The following is a 20,362-nucleotide window of genomic DNA, read 5'->3' as shown; positions in this document are numbered from 1 at the left end:
CGCCGCGCGCAACATTTGCATGCCGACCAATGGCGGCGAGGGGCGGGGCGCTCGGGGAGCGACGGCCCAATGAGAGCGCGGGGTGGGGATGGGCGGGGCGCTCCAGGCACGGCGGGCCAATGACGAGGCGGGGCGGGGCAGCGCGGGGCGGGGCCGGGTCCCGCCGCCCGCCCGCCGCCCGCCCGCCCGCGGGGAGAGCAGCGCCGCGGGCCCCGCGCGCACCGGCCCCGCCGAGCCCGACCCCGGGCGGCCGCGGCTGCTATGCGGCTTCGCGGCGCACGGCCTGCACCGGGTAAGGGGGACGCGCCGCCGCACCGCTCCCGCTGATGGGATCGGCACCGAGAACGGGACCTCCGCCGCGGCCGTAGCCGGGACCGGGAGTCGGGGGCTGGGCGGGACCGGGGCCGGGGACCGGAGCCCAGGACCGGCCGCCTCTCCGAGGTGGGCTGGACCCTCCGCGGCCGGTGCTGAGCGGGAGCGCTGCGCCCCCTCCCCCGCGGCCGGTTACCGGCCGCCTCCCCCACGCGGGGCTGGGGTTCCTCCCCCGCGATCGTTCCCGGCCTTGACTCTCCGTTCTCCCCGGGCGCTGCTGTCCGGGCCGGGCAGAGCCCCGTGGCCCCGCCCTGTGCGCCCCCAAGGCCCGCGGCCTCCCGGGGTCCGGACGGCGGAGGGGCCAGGCCGGGCCGACTCCGGCTCGCCTCTCCATGTCGGGGGCGGCCGTTTCCCCCCGTTCGCGGGACCAGGGCCCGTTGGGGCCCCGCCGCCTCCGTGCCCGGCCCTTCTGAGGGCCGCCGGTGCCACGTGCCGCCGGGAGCGGGGCCGGGCTCAGTTTTGGGGATGGGACTCCTGTTCTCCTGGGGTTCCCAGCCCCGTCCGTCCCTAGGGACGGCACCCACCGGGTACCCACCCTGTCCTTCTCCTCCTCTTCCTCACTCAGCCTCCCCAACACCTCCGGAGCCCTTCCCGGCAATGCCGGGAGCCCGCCTGGGGGTGTCCGGCCGCGGCCAGCCCAACCCCGGTGTCGGTGGCACAAAAGGCCTTCCGTCACACCCCCGCTGCCTATTTTTAGCCGCTGTCGCTCCCGAGCACCTGCCCCGGGGCCGCGGGTGACGCCGCCTCGAATCTCTCACAGGACCCCCGTCACCGCCCCACGGCGGGGACGCACCGGGCCCCGTGGCCCCGAGCGGCCGGAGGGACAAAGGGGCACGGCTCAAGGTCACCGTGGCCGCCGGCCCGGGGTGCCACGGGGCTCTGGCTGTGGCCGCACCACTCGGGCTTCCCTGTGGAGAAGTGGCAGCGTGGCTCCGGCGCGGCCACGGCCCGCGGTGTTCGAGGAGGCGGCTCCACGCCTGGTGCTGGCACCGTGTCACCCGGGGAGTCGCGGCCAGGCAGAGCCACGGCGGCGGCCAGGAGCACGTGCCCGGCTCAGTCTGGCTCCGGTTCGCTCGTGGATGGCGCTGGGGATGGGGTTCAGGTGCGGTGCAGGGCAGGAGCGCGGCCGGTGAGCGGCGGCTCCGGGGCGGGGAGCGTTCCTGCCGCGACCTCTCCCTCCTCCGCGGGGGCCACACGGCGCTGACCGGAGAGGAAACTGAGGCACGGCCGCTGCTGGCCCGCCTGTGCCGCGCCTCTTCTGGCTCCCGGTGGAGGCGGTGGCTGCTGAGGTTGCCGTGACGGTGGCGACGTGTCCGTCCGTGGCGTGAGCCGAGCCCGGCCAGGCCGGGAGCGGATGCAGCCGCGGCGAGGCGTGGGGGAAGCGGCTCCCGCCCGACCGTCCGCGGCCCCGGCCCGCACTAGCAGCAGGTTCCTCTTTCCAGAATGCGCGGGATCGTGGCGTAGCTGCCGGCCCCTGTGCACCGCCGGCTGTCCTGGCCCCGCAGCCCCTGGGTCTGGCCCCACGGTCAGTCCCCGTGAGGGTCCTGCCGTGTGTGCCCCCGGGCAGCTGAAGCGGGCTTTGCCCGTACACGGCACTAACTGCGGTGCTTCTGTGAGCTCCTTCAGTGCAGGCGAGGTCACAGCTGGGACCTGGCTGGCCACACCGAGGCTTGGGGAAGGGATCCAGACCAGGGTGCTGGGGTATAGGGGTTCTGCAGGGCTGAGCTGTAACCCTTTCGTTGTTTTCCAGTGGGGCAAAGCACAGATGAGCTGCTTGCAGCCTCAAGTTTCCTTGGAGGTCCCCCAGGGAAAGGGAGCAAGGGGGCTCTGGGGGTGCTCGGTTGAGCCTTGCCAGGGTTTCAAGGCTCTGCCTGTCCATCCCCTGGGATCTGCCTCGGGGTGCTTTGGGGCCCCTCCACTTTGCAGCACAGACCCCAGTGCTGCCCCTCCACGATGAGCCCAGTGCTCCCCATGCCGTATGTCCCTGGTGGGGATGTCCCCGGTGGATGTCCCTCCCCAGGGCCTGTTATCTGCGGGCGTGGGTCCACCGGTATCCGCTGCCTGCAGGGCCGGGCAGGGCTATCGGGTCCGGCCGCCCCTTCCCCCTCCAGCAGCAGGCCCGGCCGCCCTATCTCATTAGCTCGAGATTAATGAGGCTCCTGCGCTGTCTTTAACTCCTTCCTGCTCACCAGCTCCTGCCCACAGCTCCACTGACCCTCTGCTCTACTTCTCTCACAGGTTTGCGCCGACGCCTGCCGGACACTGACCCAGCTGAGGATTAGGGACACCCACTGTGAGCAGGGAACCTTGAGGCTGCCACCCTCAGAAAGTGCCAGGTCTGCGAGGGAAAGGGTGATGTGCCGTGCTCCAGCTGCTGCCTGCTGAGCCTGAGGAGGAGTTCTGGAGCCTGCCTGGGACACTCCCCCTGACAACAGCAGCACCCCAATCCCACCGGGCAGCACCAAGCCTGCGACACACCGTAGCCCTTAAGCCAAGGAGACATCGGACCAAGCCTGAGAGGGTCAAGGGCCACGTCCTTCTTTCCTAACCCGGTGTCAATTCCTGCCCTGACACCCCGACGGCACTGCCCTCACCCCCCGGCAGCCCCCTCCAGGGCTGCCTCCCCCCGGCACTGCCCAGCTTTGGCCCCCAGCCCCGCTGGAGCGCGGCAGCCTGCCGGGCGCTGCCCCCCGGGCACTGCCCCCCGGGTGCATCGCCCCCCGCCCCCCCGGGGACCCCCCGCCTGCCGGCAGAGCCATGAAGCTGCAGGCGGTGATGGAGAACCTGCAGCGGCAGCAGCGCGCGCGGCTGCAGCAGGCGCTGGAAGCGCGGCAGCAGGAGCAGCAGCAGCAGCAGCCGCGCTGCACGTCCCCGCTGGCGCAGCCCTCGCAGCCCCCAGGGCAGCCCCCTGCCAGCAGCCGGGGCCGTGGGCAGGATGCAGCCCCGGCGCCCTCGGAGGAGGGAGCGGAGCCCGAGAGCGCGCACATCCAGCGGGCACAGATGGCCGCCCTGGCTGCCATGCGGGCGGCCGCCGCCGGCCTCAGCCACTCGCCCAGCCCGGGGCTGTCTGATGAGAGCCAGGCCTCCGAGGAGGAGGAAGAGGAGGAGCGCGGAGAGGAGGAGGAAGATGGCGGCGGGTACCAGCAAGAGATGGGCTCTGAGGAGGAGGAGGACCTGTGAGTGTACTCGGGCAGTTCTCATGGGTTTGGGGAAGGGGCAGGGAAGTGGCACAACACTGGTGGATTTGGGCACAGCGTGCTGTGGCTTGGATTAGAGCTATTGGGATATTTCAGAGCAGGAGGTGCTGAGAGAAGTGAATTGGCTCTGTGGCGGTGATTCCTCATGCTGGGTTGGCACAACATCCCATCTCTGCCCAGTAGCCACATGGGGCTGGGACAGAGGACCCCAGGCTGGTGTTAAATTATGCAGGACCCTCAGCTGCCTTCAGCGTGCATTCTCTCAGGGCTGGGCCAGGCCAGGAGCCATCTGGCAGAGGAGAGGTCCGTGATGGAGCTGCTCCCGGGATGCTGGGTGGCTGGCTGTGCCCCACAGAGCTGCCCCCACCAATGGGCTGTACTGGGACTCCACTGTGCTGGGTGGGTGGTCCCAGCTCCGCAGCTGGGGCGGGCAGGAGAGAGGGATGGGCCTTGGGAACCAGCGAGGGACCAAACCTCTCCTCTCCTCCCGTCTCCAGAAAGGGCAAATGGGACGAAGATGACTTTGAAGAGGACCTGGGTGAAGAGGAAGAGGAAGAAGAAGAGGAGGAAGAAGAGGAAGACTACGAGGAAGAAGAAGACATGGGAGAGGAAGGGCTCAGCTCAGCAGAGGCGGTGCGGGCGGGTGCGGGATCCCTGCTGCTCCGCAAGCCTCCAGCACCCCAGCACTACCGGGGGGAGCCCCCACGGCTGCCAGGGGGGCAGGAGCGGCTGCCCCCCGGCCTGGGCCACGCTCAGCCCCCACCACCAGCACCCGACCACGGCGACTGGACCTACGAGGAGCAGTTCAAGCAGGTATGTGCCCACCGAGACGCGTGTGTCCCTGCCGTGCCATCCCTCTCCCTGCTCCTGCACACCCCTGTGTCCTCAGAGCGTGGGGAGATGCCTCTGGCAGCGCCACCTCCGGCAGTGTTCTCCTCAAATCCAGCTGCTGTTGTCGTTAGGAATGCGTGGGATTTCTCCGAGGTTTTAGTGCAGGGCTCAGTCTCGCCCCTTCACAGGCTGGGTGACTCTGACTAGATCCTATGTCCGGGTTGTTCTGGTACAGGCAGGCAGTGTAATTGTGTTTGCTGCAGGGATCTGGGAGGATTCTTGCTGAAAGTTGTGCAAAAATCACCCCAGATTTATAAATCTGATGGATCTCTTGGTTTTCCTCTTCCCCACTCTCCCCAAGCCATTTTCCATGGGAACCTGTCTGTCTCCCATCACCATCACTACAGAGCTGATGCCTGGCAGGCCAACTCTGGCCCCATGGATGCTTGGTGGGGAGCAGAGCTGCACCCCTGCTGCTGCCAAAATGGCATGAAAAAGTGAAACCAGGGAGAAAGCACCTGGCTGCCCCCTTCCTTGCCTTCTCCAGGCAACGAGGCCAGCACATTTTCCCTCTCCTGGCGCCAGAGCTAGCTGCAGTCCACTCTCACTGACAGAAGAAAACTGCTGCAACCAGGGCTCCCCGGGGGCTGCCCGGCACCTTTGATGTGTGTTTAAATACATCGGAGTTTGGGGCTGGGGGAAGGGGCAGGACCAGCAGCAGCAGATGGGACCCAGATGGAGTGGCCAGGGCATGGTGGCCTTTCAGGAGGGATGCGACCACCTCTGCCCCTTCACTTTCAGGAGGCTGTCACATCCCTTCCGAAATAGGAGAAGGGGCTGCCGGGATTTGTTGGCACATGTGGATGTGGGCAGGCTCAGAACAGGGCTGGCAGAGGGAGCAGCAGCAAGCAGGGAGCATGTGGCCATCCTCCTGGTGCTGCCTGGCTGTGGGGATGGAGGGATGCTCCTGCCCTGCGCATCCCTCGTGCCGCTGCACCCAGGCTACCTGCTCTTCTTGTGGTTTCTCTCTCTTGTGCTTCCTGCCACCGGCGAGCGAGGGGCCAGGGCCATGAACTCGTAGCTGTGAAAAGGCTTTTCAATACCACAACTCTGATCTTCCTGTTCGTCAGCGTGTCAGTGCCGTGGCCCAGGCCGTAGCCTCTGCCAGGTCCCCTATCACAGCCGCAGCACTTGGGAACACCAGCCCCGTTCCCAGCTCTTCCCCTGCCCCCGGAGCCGCGTCCTCTCTCCCTGAGCACCCCCTCTCCCTCCATGTCCCTTCCTGGGGTCCCGGGGAAGAGCCCAGCTTGGTGGTGAACGGTGGAAGCAGCCGGAGGGGGTTGGAAAGCCTCCGTGGGCGGAGGAGCTGATGCGACGCTGGGCCCGGAGAGGCTTTCCCCGGCACGTCAGCCCGTGCGACCGCGCTTGGATCGCGGCCCCTGGACCGGGGCCAGGGGGTTGCTGGCGCAGCCGGTGCTGGCCGGGAGCTCCTCCTGGCCGGCCTCCAGCGCGTGCCGCCGGGCTCCATCCCAGCCCAGCTGGCGCGGCCTGGGAAGGAGCAGCAGGAATGTAAACAGCGAGGGCAGCACGGGGCAGGGGATGCCGTACCCCATCCCCGCTCCTCGCTGCGGTGGAGGCGCCTTAGGGGGAACCCCAGCAGCTCCTCCGGGATGCCGGAGAACAGCGTGGTCCCTGTGCGGGTGAGCTAGCAGGGATGTTGTGCTGTGAGTGGCTGTGCCAGTGTTCTGCCTGCCTGCTCTGTGAGGGATGGGCTCTTTTGGGGTTGCTTTTTATTTTTGACAAGGAGCTCCTCAGCACTGGCAGCACCCCTGCTCTCCCACCAACCTTTAACTTCCCTGGCTGTCCAGCTCTCCCTTCTGGGAGTTGGGATCCAGTTTGGATTCAGCTCTGGTTGTGCTGGTGCCACCACCATCCTTGGCCCGTGGGTCTCTGTGCTTGAGAACGCCGTCCTCACTGGGCAGTGCCACCATCCAAGCCACCGTGCCTGTCTCCACACCCAAACCCTGGCATCTGGGGGCTACCCCCATCCTCCACTGCCAGGTTTTATTGACCCATCTGGGACAGATTCCTGTGAACTGGTGCTCGGCTGAGCCGTGGGGGGCCGGAGGCAGGAGGATGGGGCCCAGTTCAAGGGAGGAGGAAGGGGAGGGCGTGAGGAAGAGTTATGGAGGTGAGGGAGGTTAGGGAGCCGGCGCGTGGCACCTCCCCGTCCCCAGGGACGGCTACTGCACAGGCAGAGGTCAGCTCAGCCTGACCCGGGCGCTGCCGGCGCGGGCAGCAGAACAAAGGAGCCCCCAGCGACACTGGGAACTCAGGGGCAGCGGTTGCCCAGGGCACCGTGGCTCCTCGGGGTGGAGGGGAAAGGGGCATTTTCTGGGTGGGAAGAGGCTCCCCATGGGAACTGGCTAAAAATCCAGCAAGCTGCTGCCAGCAAAGGTCTGCTGGGGTAAAACTGCTCAGAGTTCTGTACCCCAGCGCTGTGCGGGCTCTGCTGCTGCTGCCCCCCAAGATCCCTGCTCTGATCTTTCTGTTTCATTATTGTTATTACTGCTGCCTGCTAATACCAGGGAAGTGGGAGGAGTGGGAGCCTCTGGTGGAGTGGCAGCCCCTGGAGCTGGAGTTTCCAGCTTCTTCTTCTTTTGGAGTTTGCTGTGGTGCTGGTGCTGCCTCGGGCACGGGCACCCTGCATGCCAGTACCCTGTCCCACATTGCAGGAGCTCAAGGAATTAATCTCCCTGTGTTCATCTGGCTTCAGCAGCCACCACTCTCTCTCTGGGGTTCTCCATTTTGGGTGCTCCCTTTTGGGGTGTCCTGCAGTGGCTGCCTCAGACTGATTTTTAACACCCCATTTCTGCTTCAGGAAGGATTTAAGAAGTCACCACAGTGCCAGTGGGAGGCTGTGCTAGCCGGGGGGTTTGGGGGGGGTGCTGGTGCTTTAGTGGGGCAAGAGGTTTCTTGTTTTGGGGACATCTGAGCCGTGCCGGTGGCACACAGGCGCGAAAACCTCAGCCCTTATCTCGGCTGGTGCAGCGCACCCCGAGATACAGCGTTTCAAAGTGCAGTGCTGGGGGAAAAATAAACTGAAAGCAACTCTGCGACCTCGGCAGGGCTGCGGGGGTGGGTGAAACCGGACCCCCCCCTCCGCCCAGACCAGCCTTGCGCACATGGCTGGTGGAACTGCGATTTTCCAGGGGGGTCTGGAGGAGCAGACAGCCTGTACCTCCTCTGAATCCCCAGGAGCTGGTTAAGGTGTGGGGGATCCCCTCTGAACCCCTTTCTCCCGTGGATTATTCTCCTTTTCAAAGCCCAAAGCCAGCTGGGGGCGTGGGGCCTGAGCAGGGGCCCCGTGGCCTCTTAACGAGGGCGGGAGGGTCCATTTACTTTCTTTAAAATATTGATTAGAGCTTTATTGCATTAGCCATCCGAGCGGATGAGCCGCCCCCAGGGAGGGTGAGGGGGCCCCTGCGCAGGGAAGGGGGACCCGAGTGTCATCACAGGGCTGGGGGCCACTGCCCCCCACCCAGAGGCAGTTTGGCTCCGAGATAAGGGGGAGTGCCCTGGGGCCCCCGCTTGGGTGAGGTGATTGCAGTGCCTGGCCAGGCCAGCAGCAGATAACGCAGGAGAGAGGGGATCTGAGCAGGACAGGACTTTGGGGGCAGTGGGGGAGTCACCAGTGGACCCCTCCCAGGAAAAGGGCTGTGTCCCCCCCTGCTCACCCCACACTCAGCCCCTCTCACCCTGCAGCACTGCCTGGTATGCCCCAAGGGGTGCTCCCAGCCGGGGATCCGGCGCAGTAATTGGCTCATAGAGCTCAGGGAGCATTCCCGGGGCTGTAATCCCACCAGATCCCTGGCCAGAGGTCAGGGACTTCTCGGCGAGAGCGGCTTAGCCGCCGAGTGCCTCCCCCAGCCAGACGCCTGGGTGCTCACAGGTGCTGGTCCCGGCATCCGAGCACTCGTGAAGCCATTTCTCCAAACAAGACCCAGGATGATTAATGAGGTTGAGGGACAGGGGGACACATCCTTTCTGCCCAAGGAGCTCAACCAGTACCTTCACCCAGCTACACCATGCCCCCATCAGCCCTTGTTTCGGGAGCTGGGCTGGCTCCCCACAGCCAGGGCATCACCTGTTTGTGTCCCCCCAAAGCCCCATTTCCCCCATGCCTCGACCCCCCCTGCCTCCGAGCCTCATTTCCCCCACCCCTGGCCCTCCCAGAGCCCTGTTCCCTCCACGCCCCAGCCCCCCGGGCTGACTCAAGGGCTGCGGAGGTGGCGGCCGCCTCCCCTCTCAGCACAGCTGAACTAACAGGGTTTATTTAAAAGGGAAAAAAAAAAGAGCAGTGCAGGGAGCAGGGCCTTTGTCAGCAGAGCCCCCCGCCCCCACTGCAGCATTGGGCAAGGGCAGCATTGCTCCATCACCCTATTTCTGGCCCAAACCGCAGGAGAAATGGCAGCTGGTCCCAGGGCCCAGCCGGACGTGCTGCAATCAGGGGCCAGGGTGGGGGGTGTTTGGGGCTGGGGGGCCCTGCTCGGAGCCCCTGGGGCAGCCAGACTGGGGGCTCAGGGTGCAGCTCCTGGCCCAGCTCCTGACCCGCTCCCTGACCCTTCCCATCGGTCACTTAATCTGCCTGTGCCTGGGTTCCCGCTCTGGCTGGAGCTCGGGATAATCCACCCTGCACTGGGGCTGCTGCAGGCCTGGGCTCACCCCTGAGGAGAGTCCCCTGCTCCCTGTGTGTCCCACGGGAGGCTGTGGCCATGTCACTTCTGTGGCAACAGTCCTTTGGGAAAGGGCTTCCTTGTCCCTCCACAGCAGCTGGCTCAGGGTCTCACCCTGGTAGAGGTGGCATTGGGAGCACCCAGGCAGGTACCAGCCCTAAATCCCTTCAGCAAAGGGCTTCACCTCCTGCCTGTTTCCCCATCTGCCCACATCCACTGTGGAGCCTCCAACTTGGGTACCAGTGCCTGATTTTGGAGATTCAAACAGCTGGGACATGGTGCCCCACACTGCCACCCGCTCAGGTGCCACGGTGGGTGGGATGGGGTCTATCACTGTGGTGCCATCACAGTGCCCACCACCACCCCTCCTCTCAGTGTGGAAAACTGTGAGGTTTCAGTGCTGCTAGAGCAGCTCAGCAGTGATGGTTCCCGGGGCTGACAGCCCACAGCTGGCTCCTGTCAACCCCATCTGTGGCTGCTGGACCCCTTCCAGCTCCCCCAGCGGCTCTGCCGTGGGGTTCCCAGGGGTTCCATGCACCCTGGCCCTGCCCACGGGACCCCAGGGACCCCCACGGTGGTGCTGACGGAGGGCAGAGGTGCAGGACCTTGCATTTCAGGAACAGATTTGCAATTAGCCAAATCCCAGCGGGCGGTGGAAGCCCCGGTGACTCATCTGCTGGGGCTTACCGCGATCCCCTTCTAAGACGATCATTTACATATGGTGGAATTTAAACCCCCAGTCTTGGCTTCCAGGCCTTGCTGCTGCTGCCACCTCACCCGGGTCAGGTCCTGAATGAGGGTCTTGGCTCTCCAGCCCTCAAGGGCTTCACCCTGGGAAGTTTGGGAGTCACACAGGAGGACAGCCCAAGCTGGGGGGTCCCCAAATGCCCCAAGAGTTTGAGTTGGCTGCTCTGGCCACATTTCCCCAGCTCAGCGCTGCATAGCTCGTTCTCAGCTGCCCTTCCTGGGTCTGCCTGGTGGCAGGAGCTAGCCTGGTGTCCTTCCTCGGACGAGCTTTCTCAACAGCGCCTGACTCTGCTGGATTAATATTTGTACAAGGTCCGGTGTGATAGCAAGCATGTGTCAAGGGCATGCACCAGCACGCACACAGCAAGGGCCAGGAGAGCTGCCGGGCTGGCTCCCATCCAGCCAGCCAAGGAAACAGCCCCAGCACCCCAGTTCTCCATGACCCCTCACCAGCCTGTGCCACACGTCCACACTCAGACACGGAACCAGTTTTGATTCCAGCCAGAGCCTGGCTTGCTGCCGCCCAGCAGCAAACTGCCATTGGAAACGCCACGGCAGCAGGAATCGCTTCCTCCTCTGCGGGAAGGGAGCGAACGGCGGCTGCTCCGCCGTCCTGGGAGCCAGTGTCAGCCTGGGGGGATCAGGGACACGGATCCCAGGATGCTGGGAGCAAACAGCAGCGGCACAGGCATCCCGGGAGCCGGTGTCAGCCTGGGGGGATCAGGGACACGGATCCTGGGATGCTGGGAGTGAACAGCATTGGCACAGGCATCGTGGGAGCCGGTGTCAGCATGGGGGGATCAGGGACACGGATCCCAGGATGCTGGGAGCAAACAGCAGCGGCACAGGCATCCCGGGAGCCGGTGTCAGCATGGGGGGATCAGGGATGCAGATCCTGGGATGCTGGGAGTGAACAGCAGTGGCACAGGCATCCCAGGAGCCGGTGTCAGCCCGGGGGGATCAGGGATACAGATCCTGGGATGCTGGGAGCTGCCGGCTGGCTGGGCACGGCCGTGCTGGGGAGGGCGGCCAACAGTGCACGGACAATGGGGGGTCAGCAAGGTTAAACGGTGACTAATTCGCCCATTCAGCGTCCCCTCCGCCGCTCGGGGACACCCGCCGTGCCCTGACACCCGCCGTGCCGTGACACTGCCCGCGTACCCCCAGGGTCACCCACATGACTCCTTCCCCCAGCCTGTGTGGGGAGGTGGGCACCGGGGTCCGGGTGGTCTTGGGGACCCCAGACTGCCGTACCGATGGATGCGGACTGGGTTTGTCACCGATGGATGCCGTGCCCACCGGGTCCAGCCCGAGGAGGAGGCACTGGTGCAAAGAGGCACCTACGGTCGGGCCGTGTCCCCTGAAGAGGGGACAATACTGGGAACTGGTGTGAACAATGGTGCCGACGGGAAGCTCCCGGGCCCCCTCCCCAGCTGCCCCCGCGGAAGCGGCCCCCCAGCCCGGCCATGCTCCGGCGGCAGGAATCCCGCCGGGCCGGTCAGTGGAGTCACCGCCGGCCCTGGCCATGTGGGCGAGGCTCCAGCCAGCACATCCCCCACGAGCAAAATGTTGGGACATTTTGGGGAAGGGGAACACGCCTCCCTGCCCCCAGCAGCCACTTCCCACGGGGGGTTGTGCCCCGGGGGGCTTGCAGGGGATTAGGGATGGGGACAGCCAGGGGTGACCTGTACCTAAGCCGAGCGCTTTATCTGTGTAGGAATCTGCTCCGGGGCTGGACGCTCCCTTTGCCCTTCACCGGGAGGGATTGGCCCCAGCAAACCCTGCACCCCACTCCGGGGGGGCTGTGCCTGGAGAGGGGCTGCTGCCTCGGGCACCCCCAGCCCTGAGTCAGCCATGGCCTTACGGGAAATCATATCCCCAGCGCCTCCGAAACACCGCGGCCCGGGGCTCTCGTCAATCCTTGGCTCTGGTTTTTACAAATGACTTTCTTATTCTGAATAAGTGCCCTCTCCGACCCCACTGCGGGTCCCGGCGTGCCAGAGGCCGGGGGCTGTGTATGGGCTGGGAGTGGGACGGGAAACGCACCATAAATGTGTTTATTCTTCCTTAAAGAACTCGTTAGTGTGCGCGGGCTCTTCCCCAGCCCAGCGTGGCCCCTCGCTGTCCGCGGGACAAAGGGATGCATCCCCAGGGGCTGCCAGAGGAAGGAAGGAAAGAAAGAAAAGGAGAGAAGCAGCCCCTCAAGCCTGTCATCGCTGCTCCTGCTACCTGCCGAGACAGGGAAAACTCTCCCTGCCACTGCCTGCGTTGTGTTTTTTCCTTAAATACAGGAATTTGGGGGAGTTTAGCCCCTGGAAGGTGGAGGCTGCCACCAGCCCCCATCGCTGCTGCAGTGGCCCTTGGGTCTTGTCCCCAGTCCCAGCTCACGTCATGGTGTGCACGTCCCAAACCGGTTTTGGAGAGAAGGAGGAAAACCGAGAGTGTTGCCACTTCCTGGCAATGGAAAAGAAACTTGAAAATTAATCCCCGAGGCCTGAAAACCCGGAACCGAGGGGGGGGGGGAAGGGGAGGTGTTTTTAACTCGGACGTGGGATGCAGGGCCACGGACTCCTCCATGACACCTCATGGAGCAGACAAGGGGCAAGGGACTCCTGTCGAAGAGGGGATTTGCCTGGCACCAGCATGAGCCTTGTGAAATGGCTCTTCCCCTCCTGCTTGTCATTGTCCCCCTTGCCCCAGCTCGGGGGGTTGGGGAGGGTTCGGACCTCCCCCCCTGCACGCACCAAGCCCGTGCCGAGGGCTCTCCCGCATTCCTGGCATTGCCAAGGGGCCGCCTCCTGCCTGCCCTTTGAAAGCCAGCGGGTTGGGATTTTCCTGTAATCTGGTTTGAAACATTAATCCGGTCATCCACACCAAACGCCGGGCCGGCATCCTGCCGGGGCGCTGGGCCGGGGTCAGGGCCACCCGCCCACCGCCTGCCTAATTCCTCCTCCACTTAATTATGGATCTGCTGGCAACGGCCATCTGGCTCCGTGTCCTCAGCCGGCCGGGGGCCGGGGCCGAGGGGGCTGCGCTACGGCCAGGTGGGCTGGACACTGTGGCCAGAGCCACCCCCGTGCCACTGGCATCAAGCATTCACCCTGGGGTGGGTCAGCACTGGGAGCACTGGAGTCACATCCTCCAGCCCAGGGGACTCTCAGGGAGGTGGGGGGCATCTCCTGCTCCCCCCAGGCAAGCTGGGGTGGCTGTGCCACAGTGTCCCCTGCCACCACACCCTGCCGTGGGGACCCCACGGTAAGAGGATATTCCTGGGGCAGCTGCGTTATGGATTAAGTAGTTTCCAGCTCCCTAATTACGAAACATAAATGTATTGACTCAGCGGCACCGGGCGGCCTTGCCTGTGGCTCCTGCACGCCGGTACCTTTGCACCGAGCACCGAGGCAAGGAACTGGCCTTGAGCTGAGCAGAAACTGGGGCCGAGAGCAGGAAGCACGGCACAGGCACGGGGCAGGGATCAGCACCAAGCAGGCACAAGACTCAGCACCTGCTGATTTCGGTGCAGCAGTGCCAGCAGCTGCCAGCCTGTGCCAAGCTCAGCTGCGCGCTGGGTTTCGCATGCTGCCAAAACCAGAATGTTTCTGTTCCCCAATTTGCATTCTGAGCCCCGCTGTCCCAGCTGTCCTGCGCTGCCGTTGGGGCTCTCGGGGCGCCGGCTGCTTTGCCGTTGGCTGCGGATGGCGTCAATGCAAGGAAATCCTGCGAGGGGCAGTTGGGAGTCACTCGTCTCTGTCCCCTTCCGTGTCCTGCCTGTGCTCGGGGTCGAGGGGGAACAGGGGCAGCTTGGCAAATGCACTCTGTCACACACCACAGTGCACACCAGGCACGTCCCAGCCACGGGTGAGCATGCCCTCACCCCACAGTGCTGCCGGATGAGCACCTTGGGCAGGTGCCCATCACTGGCAGTTGGTTCTGCTGGCAGTGGCAGAGCTAAACTAGGGTTTGGGGGTGGTCCCAAGAGGGAGCCTGTGAAGCTGTCGGAGTCTCGCCTGTAACTGTCAGCAGCAGCTTGTGCAACATCCTTTGCCCGGCAGCCATGGCGGGTGTGCCAGCAGGGCTGTGAGGTCACTGGGCAAGAACAGGGATCCCTCTGCCCACTGTCCCTGGGCACCCCCGTGGCTTCATCCCAGTTGGGCTGGGGGGAGAATGGCTGCAGCAAGCTGAGCTTGGCATGGGACTACCGGGGCTGGTGGAAGGCCGGCAGTCGGGGCAGCCTCCTGCCGCAGCCACTAATCCCCCTGTCCTGGCTGGCCACGCTCTCCTCAGCTGACGGTTAATTTTCTTTCATCCTCTTAAACGTGTCCATTCCCCTCGGGACTGAGCTGGGGGGGTGTGGATCATGACCCCGAGGGTCTTGGCAGTGGATGAACCAGAGTGTTCGGTGCTTCCCCAGGATGGCTGCGCACCCGGCAGGATCGGGCGCTGGGGAAGCCCTTTCTCTGTGTGTGGCTTTTAGAGCTGCTCAAGAAAACAGGGGAGGCTGGATTGGCACCAGCCCAACATCCCTCAGCTGGCACAAGTAGCCCCGTGCAGCTCAGCCCCAAAAATCACAGCACTGCTGCTGTGCCATGGCTCACTCCCCCCACGGCAGTCCCACACCAGACCCCTTGCTGGGGTGGGAGAGGGGCTTTGAGGGTCTCTGCCGGTGGTGCCGGTGCTCCTGCCCTTGCCCTGGGGGTGTGCAAGGGTCTGGTCGAGACTGCCGAGTTTCCCAGGGGAACTGGGGGGGGTTTATGGCCCTGCTTATCATGCGGCCCCATTGATCCCTTTGATCGGCGCCGGCGGGCGAGTCCGGCCCTGCAGGATCCGGATCCTCCCTGCAGGGCTGCAGGAGGAGGGGGCTCAAGCCAGGAGGATGCCCACCCATCCACCTGCCCACGGTCCTGGTGCCACGGGGCATAGCCATGGAGGGAGTGGGCACATGGATGACCCAGTGACCGGCAGCAGTGGCCCCACATTGCGTGCCTGGTGTATTGGGGGGGGTATTTATTTATTTATAGGCCCCTCCCAGCCCCCCTGGCAGTTGTTCAGAGCTGTCATTGAGAAAAGCGGAGCTGTGGCCACCACCCTGTTGGTATCTGGGCAACGCCTGCCCCCACAGCCCTTGCTCTAGCACCCTTCCCGGGTTGGGGGGGGATTATCCATCAGCCTCCAGGCTGAAACAGCGCTGGGCTTGGGGAGAGGCTGCACAGCATGGCGTGGTGTGTGCCTGCGGCGTGCCGGGCGCTCCAACCGGCCGGTCCTGAGCCATAAATCAGGCAGGAATGTGCTGGGCTGCCGGGGTGGGGGGTCCTGGCTGAAGATGCCCCAAGCAGAGCCGGTGATTGAGGTGCAGCGTGTCAGAGCCTGGCCCAGCTCTGCCTTCCCCCAGTGCATGACATGTCCCTGCAGGGCGGTGGCACACAGGTTCATGTCAAGGCACACTGGCTCCTGGCCATGGCTCTCTGTGGCACCCCAAGTGTGGAGGGATCACGCTGAAGAGTTGCTGTGCTGAGCAGGCAGTGGATGCTAAAAATAACCAGGGTCAGCGTTCCTGGGAGGAGCTGGGGCCAAGCATGGTGTCTGCAGCCTGGGAGCCACTCCCGCCGTGATCCCAGCACGGGCATCCCAGAGCTGAGCTACAACCAGGGCAGGCAGGGCATGGCACAGTGGGGCGCAAGGTCAGCCCAAGCTGCAGGAACTCCCCTGGACCCCTGCAGGGACCCCCGAGCCATTTGGTGCCCTTTGAGCCACACGACTGCTGCAGTGGAAGCCAGGGGTGTCAGGTGAGGGGACACACGGGTTAAGGGGGTTTCTGAGCATCTCTCTCTTCTTATGCAGCTGTATGAGCTGGATGGTGACCCCAGGAGGAAGGAGTTCCTGGATGACCTCTTCAGCTTCATGCAGAAGCGAGGTGAGTACCCAGCTGTGCACCCACCCTGTGCCCCTGTGCCCACCCTGCTCCACCACACCTACCTTGCACCCCCCGCATCCCCCCCCAAGGCCAGGGGCTCATTTCCTTGCCCCTCATTAATGCCCTGAGGTCATGGCTCTGGCTGAGCTGCTGGTTAATCTTTAACCCCTCAGCACATCAGGGTCAAACCTGCTGGGCTGGATCCAGAGTCTGCGGCCCCCCCTTGTCCCCCGCCCTTCACCCATCGCACCCAGACCTGCAGCCCCTCCCCACACAACCCCCCTGGCTGTGTGCCCCCTCTGCCCATTGCCTGGGTTATTGTAGCCCCTCACTGTGTCCTCTCTGTGCCTGGGGAGAGGGCACAGCTGGGGGGCCGGGGGTGGGAAGGGCTGAAAGCCAAGCGTGCTCCTGCTTGAGGGTCTGGTTCCTGCGTGGAAAACAGCGCTGGAAGTGCTGACACAGGGCTGGCTCCAGCCCTTTGTCAGACAGCGCTGGGAAGGCACGTGTGCCTGTGCAGGGGGGCTGGGGCTGCTGGCTGGGTCCCCCAGGGTTCTCCTGGCTCTGTCCTGTCCCCTGGTTGAGTCCCCTGTGGTCCCCCCACCTGCATCCATTGGGGTCCCCCAGAGCCCCCTCATCACAGAGCTGGGAGGGTGGGGACCCCAATGAGGGAGCAGGGGCTGCCAGCCCCCTCCTCCAGCTGGAGGGACAACCCCCCCCTTGCTCATAGGAGACCCTCAGAGCCGGATTGTGCCGCCCCCGTTATAAATAACTTGAGTTGCCGGGTGCCGGCTCAGCCCGAGGAACCGGCTCAGCCACGATGGGGCTGTGGCTGGAAACTGCGAGTTTCTGTTTCCTTTGTTCAGGGCTGATCTCAGCGGGAGGGCCCGGGGGGAAGAAGGGGACAGTGGAAGGGGAGGGAGCAGCATGAGCCCCCCAGCCCTTCCACTGCCCCGCAGGGGTCTCAGCAGCTGCACCCCCACTTTGGGTAAGAAAGCAGCACCCCAGAGCAGCTCTCTCCTCCCTCCGCTCCCCAGGGACCCCCGTGAACCGGATCCCCATCATGGCCAAGCAGGTGCTGGACCTGTACATGCTGTACACGCTGGTGACCGAGAAGGGGGGTCTGGTGGAGGTCATCAACAAGAAGCTGTGGCGGGAGATCACCAAGGGGCTGAGCCTGCCCACCTCCATCACCAGCGCGGCCTTCACCCTGCGCACCCAGTGAGCGGGGGCTCGGAGGGGAGGGGAGTGGGGCGAGAACTTGGGGGTCCCTCTGCCTTGTGCAGGGGATGGAGGCTCAGCACAGCCCTGTGTGGGAGCAGCGGGGAGGGAGCAGTGGGGTGGCACACAGGGAGGGCTGCCCAGCCGCTGTGTCACCCTCACCATCCCTCCCATGTTCTGTCTGGCGGCAGGTACATGAAGTACCTGTACCCCTACGAGTGTGAGAAGCGTGGGCTGAGCAACCCCAACGAGCTGCAGGCGGCCATCGACAGCAACCGGCGGGAGGGCCGGCGGCAGGGCTTCGGGGGCTCCCTCTTTGCCTACTCACCTGGTGGCACCCACAGCCTCCTCTCCTCACCCAAGCTGCCAGTGCCGGCACTGGGGCTGGCGTCTGCCACCAACGGCGGGGCCATCACGCCAGGCCAGAAGATCAAGAAAGGTAATGATTGTTCTGGTGTCTGCCTGCTCCAGGGTTTGGCTGCCACGCGGTCTGGTTGCAAGCTGAGCCCCCTGCTAAGTCCTGGAGATAACAGGGAGATAATAATAACAGGGAGAGCTGGGGGAAGCAGGCAGGGGGTTGATGCTCCTCTCCCCTCCTTAGGCTCCAGGGCTCAGCCTCGGGGCCCTGATTCCAATCACCCATCTCTGACCTTTGGAGGGACAGCCGGGCACCAAACTGTTGCTCCAGGGTTGGGGACACTCTGGGGTGGTGGCACCCCTGTGCCTCCATCCCTGACACCCGCTCCCTCGGCAGAGGAGGACTCTCCCATCCCCATCTCCATGCCCAGCCGGCTCCCGGTGTCACTGGCCGGGCACCCCGTGGTGGCAGCGCAGGCGGCCGCGGTGCAGGTGGCAGCAGCCGCCCAGGCCGCGGCGCTGGAGCAGCTGCGGGAGAAGCTGGAGTCGGGGGAGCCCCCGGAGAAGAAGCTGGCGCTGGTGACGGACGAGCAGCAGCGTCTGATGCAGCGGGCACTGCAGCAGAACCTCCTGGCCATGACGGCCCAGCTGCCCATGAGCATCCGCATCAACAGCCAGGGCACACGCTCGCCAGGTCAGTGCCGGTCCCGGCCTCCCGCCCCCGCCCAGCTCCCGGCCCCGGCGGGCTCCGTAACGCGGCTCTCCCCGGCAGAGAACCGCCCGGACGCCGCTGCCGCCAGCAGCAACGGCACCAACAGCATCAGCATGTCCGTGGAGATCAACGGCATCGTCTACACAGGTGAGGGGCTGCCCTGGGCCAGGCTCCCGCCGCCCTCCACCCTGTCTCACAGCCCCCGCGGCTCAGCTTTGCTCTCTCCCCAGGTGTGCTGTTCGCCCAGACGCCCGGCCCTTCCTCCTCCTCTTCCTCCTCCTCCTCCTCTGCCTACAGCAAAGGCAACGGCGGCAGCAGCCGGAGCAGCGGCAGCAGCGGGGTGGGGAGCGGCGGGGGGAACGTGCCCCCCACCCCGGCCGGCCTGGCCGTGCCCCCCAGCTCTACCTCCAACAGCGCTTCGCCTTAACGCCCCCGAGCCTCCGGGCACCGGTGCCCATGGGGGGACGGGGTCGCACCGGGGCTCTCAGGGGTCTTCTGGGGTCTCTCTCTGGGGTCTCGCTCGAGGTCTTGCCAGGGTCTCTCTGGGGTCTCAACAGGATTTCACTGGGATCTCACCAGGGTTTCATTGAGATCTCGCCTGGGTCTTACTGGGATCTCACCAAGGGTCTTGCCCGAGGTCTTGCCAGGGTCTCTCGGGGTCTTACCTGAGGTCTTGGCAGGGTCTCTCGGGGTCTTACCTGAAGTCTTGCCAGGGTCTCTCTGGGGTCTCGCCTGAGGTTTTGCCAGGATCCTTCTGGGGTCTCAACAGGATTTCACTGGGATCTCAACAGGTTTTCATTGGGATCTCACCAGGGTTTCACTGAGATCTCACCTGGGTCTCACCGGGATCTCACCAGGGTTTCATTGAGATCTCGCCTGGGTCTCACTGAGATCTCACCAAGGGTGTCCCCCGAGGTCTTGCCAGGGTTTTTCCGGGGTCGCCTCAGGCTCTTGATGGACTCTGCCCTTGTTCTTGTGTTGTTGGATTTTCCTTCTCCAGGCAGAAAAGCTTTAGCCCGGGGGGTTTTGCCGGAGCCGCCGGCTGTCCGGCTGCGCCGCTCCGGGACCGTTTACCTCACTCACATCACACTTTGCACTGTACATTTATTATTATTATTATTATTATAATTATTGTTATTTTTTAACTCGTGTTACCTCCAGACAGACGCACGGACGCCTGCCGACACGAGCTCTAGCGAAACCCCCCGGAATTCTAAAGGAAAAAAAAAAAAAAAACAAACCAAAAATCCTAAAAAAAAAAAATTGGAAATATAGGGAGATATTTTATTCATTTCCATCCTTTTCCCTCCTTTGTTTTGGGAACTCCACTCTCTGCAGGATTTTAAGAGGTTGTTTTCGATTGTTTTGTTGTAAATAGCTTCTATTTTATTCTCTAAAAAAAAGAAAAAAAAAAGAATCAATCTTTTAACATGCAAATGATATATATTAGTCTTCATCAGGGAAAATGGGAGCTTGGAAAAACGTTGGAATCTCCTTTCTCCTCTCCTTATCGGTGGTTGGGTCCAGCTCTGCTCCTTCCCCCACCGCCAAATCCTAATTTTTATTCCTCCCCCTGCATAAAACTACTGTTTAAAGCCACTTTGGGCTTATTTCCTCCAAAACCAAGCAGGATCCAGAGGATGGGGATGCTCGGAGCTGCAGGACGCTCCGGAGCTCACGGACAACCCGAAGGACCTGAGCATTTATTTTAAACCTCACCATCTCAGTTTTCTTTTCAATATTTCCCTCCTCTCCCCCCCCCAAAAAAAAAAGAAAAATATTCACCCACGTCTGCGTGAGACACAATCCAGGCCGATACCGAAACCCCCTCACCCCCCTCGGTATCTCCGTTCTCAGGTTCCCACCTGGAGCACAGGGTTTTTCCCCCTTCCCCAGGTGCCCCCGGGGGGGGGTCCAGGCTGGTGGGACCTCCCCTCCCCCCCCACCCCAACCTTTATTTTTAATTTCACTCGGGGAAGTGGCGATCTCAGGGGATTTGGGTTTTTTTTCCAGCTGGTTTTTTGGTTGTTTTCAGCTGGGTTTGGGGGTTTTTTTTCGTGCTGGAATCCCCTTGGTGGCTCTGTTGGAGGGGGGGGGTCTTGGTGGCTCCATGGACCCTTTTTTGGGGGGGCCTGGGAGGGTCGTCCAGCTCCTGCTGCTGTTGGGGTCCAGCCCAGCTCCCCATAAGGAGAAATTCCAAGGGGGAATTTTCATGCCCAGGCTTAGATTTTCTTAGTGATTTTTTGCATTGTACAGTCACTATTTTGGGTTGTTTTGGGGT

General features: G+C 63.7%; 1 protein-coding gene across 2 annotated transcripts; it reads left to right on the top strand.

The window, feature by feature from the left end:
- The first annotated feature begins 162 nt into the window (after positions 1-162).
- ARID3A (AT-rich interaction domain 3A) lies at positions 163-19,913 on the top strand. 2 transcript variants are annotated; one of them, XM_050986097.1, is made up of 9 exons: positions 163-292; positions 2,611-3,548; positions 4,067-4,382; positions 15,722-15,794; positions 16,829-17,012; positions 17,204-17,451; positions 17,767-18,063; positions 18,142-18,228; positions 18,312-19,913. In XM_050986097.1, exons 2-9 carry the CDS (start codon positions 3,130-3,132, stop codon positions 18,506-18,508), a joined length of 1,821 nt encoding a protein of 606 aa, XP_050842054.1. In that variant the 5' UTR covers positions 163-292; positions 2,611-3,129; the 3' UTR covers positions 18,509-19,913. The 2 variants fall into 2 exon arrangements, with proteins under 2 accessions (XP_050842054.1, XP_050842053.1); XM_050986096.1 differs by having other exon boundaries at positions 17,767-18,228.
- Positions 19,914-20,362: the final 449 nt, after the last annotated feature.

The sequence above is a fragment of the Serinus canaria genome, chromosome 28, assembly GCF_022539315.1.
Source record: "Serinus canaria isolate serCan28SL12 chromosome 28, serCan2020, whole genome shotgun sequence".
NCBI classification, from domain to species: domain Eukaryota; kingdom Metazoa; phylum Chordata; class Aves; order Passeriformes; family Fringillidae; genus Serinus; species Serinus canaria.
Note: the sequence above shows the minus strand (reverse complement) of the source record. Positions and strands in the feature narration are given on the sequence as shown.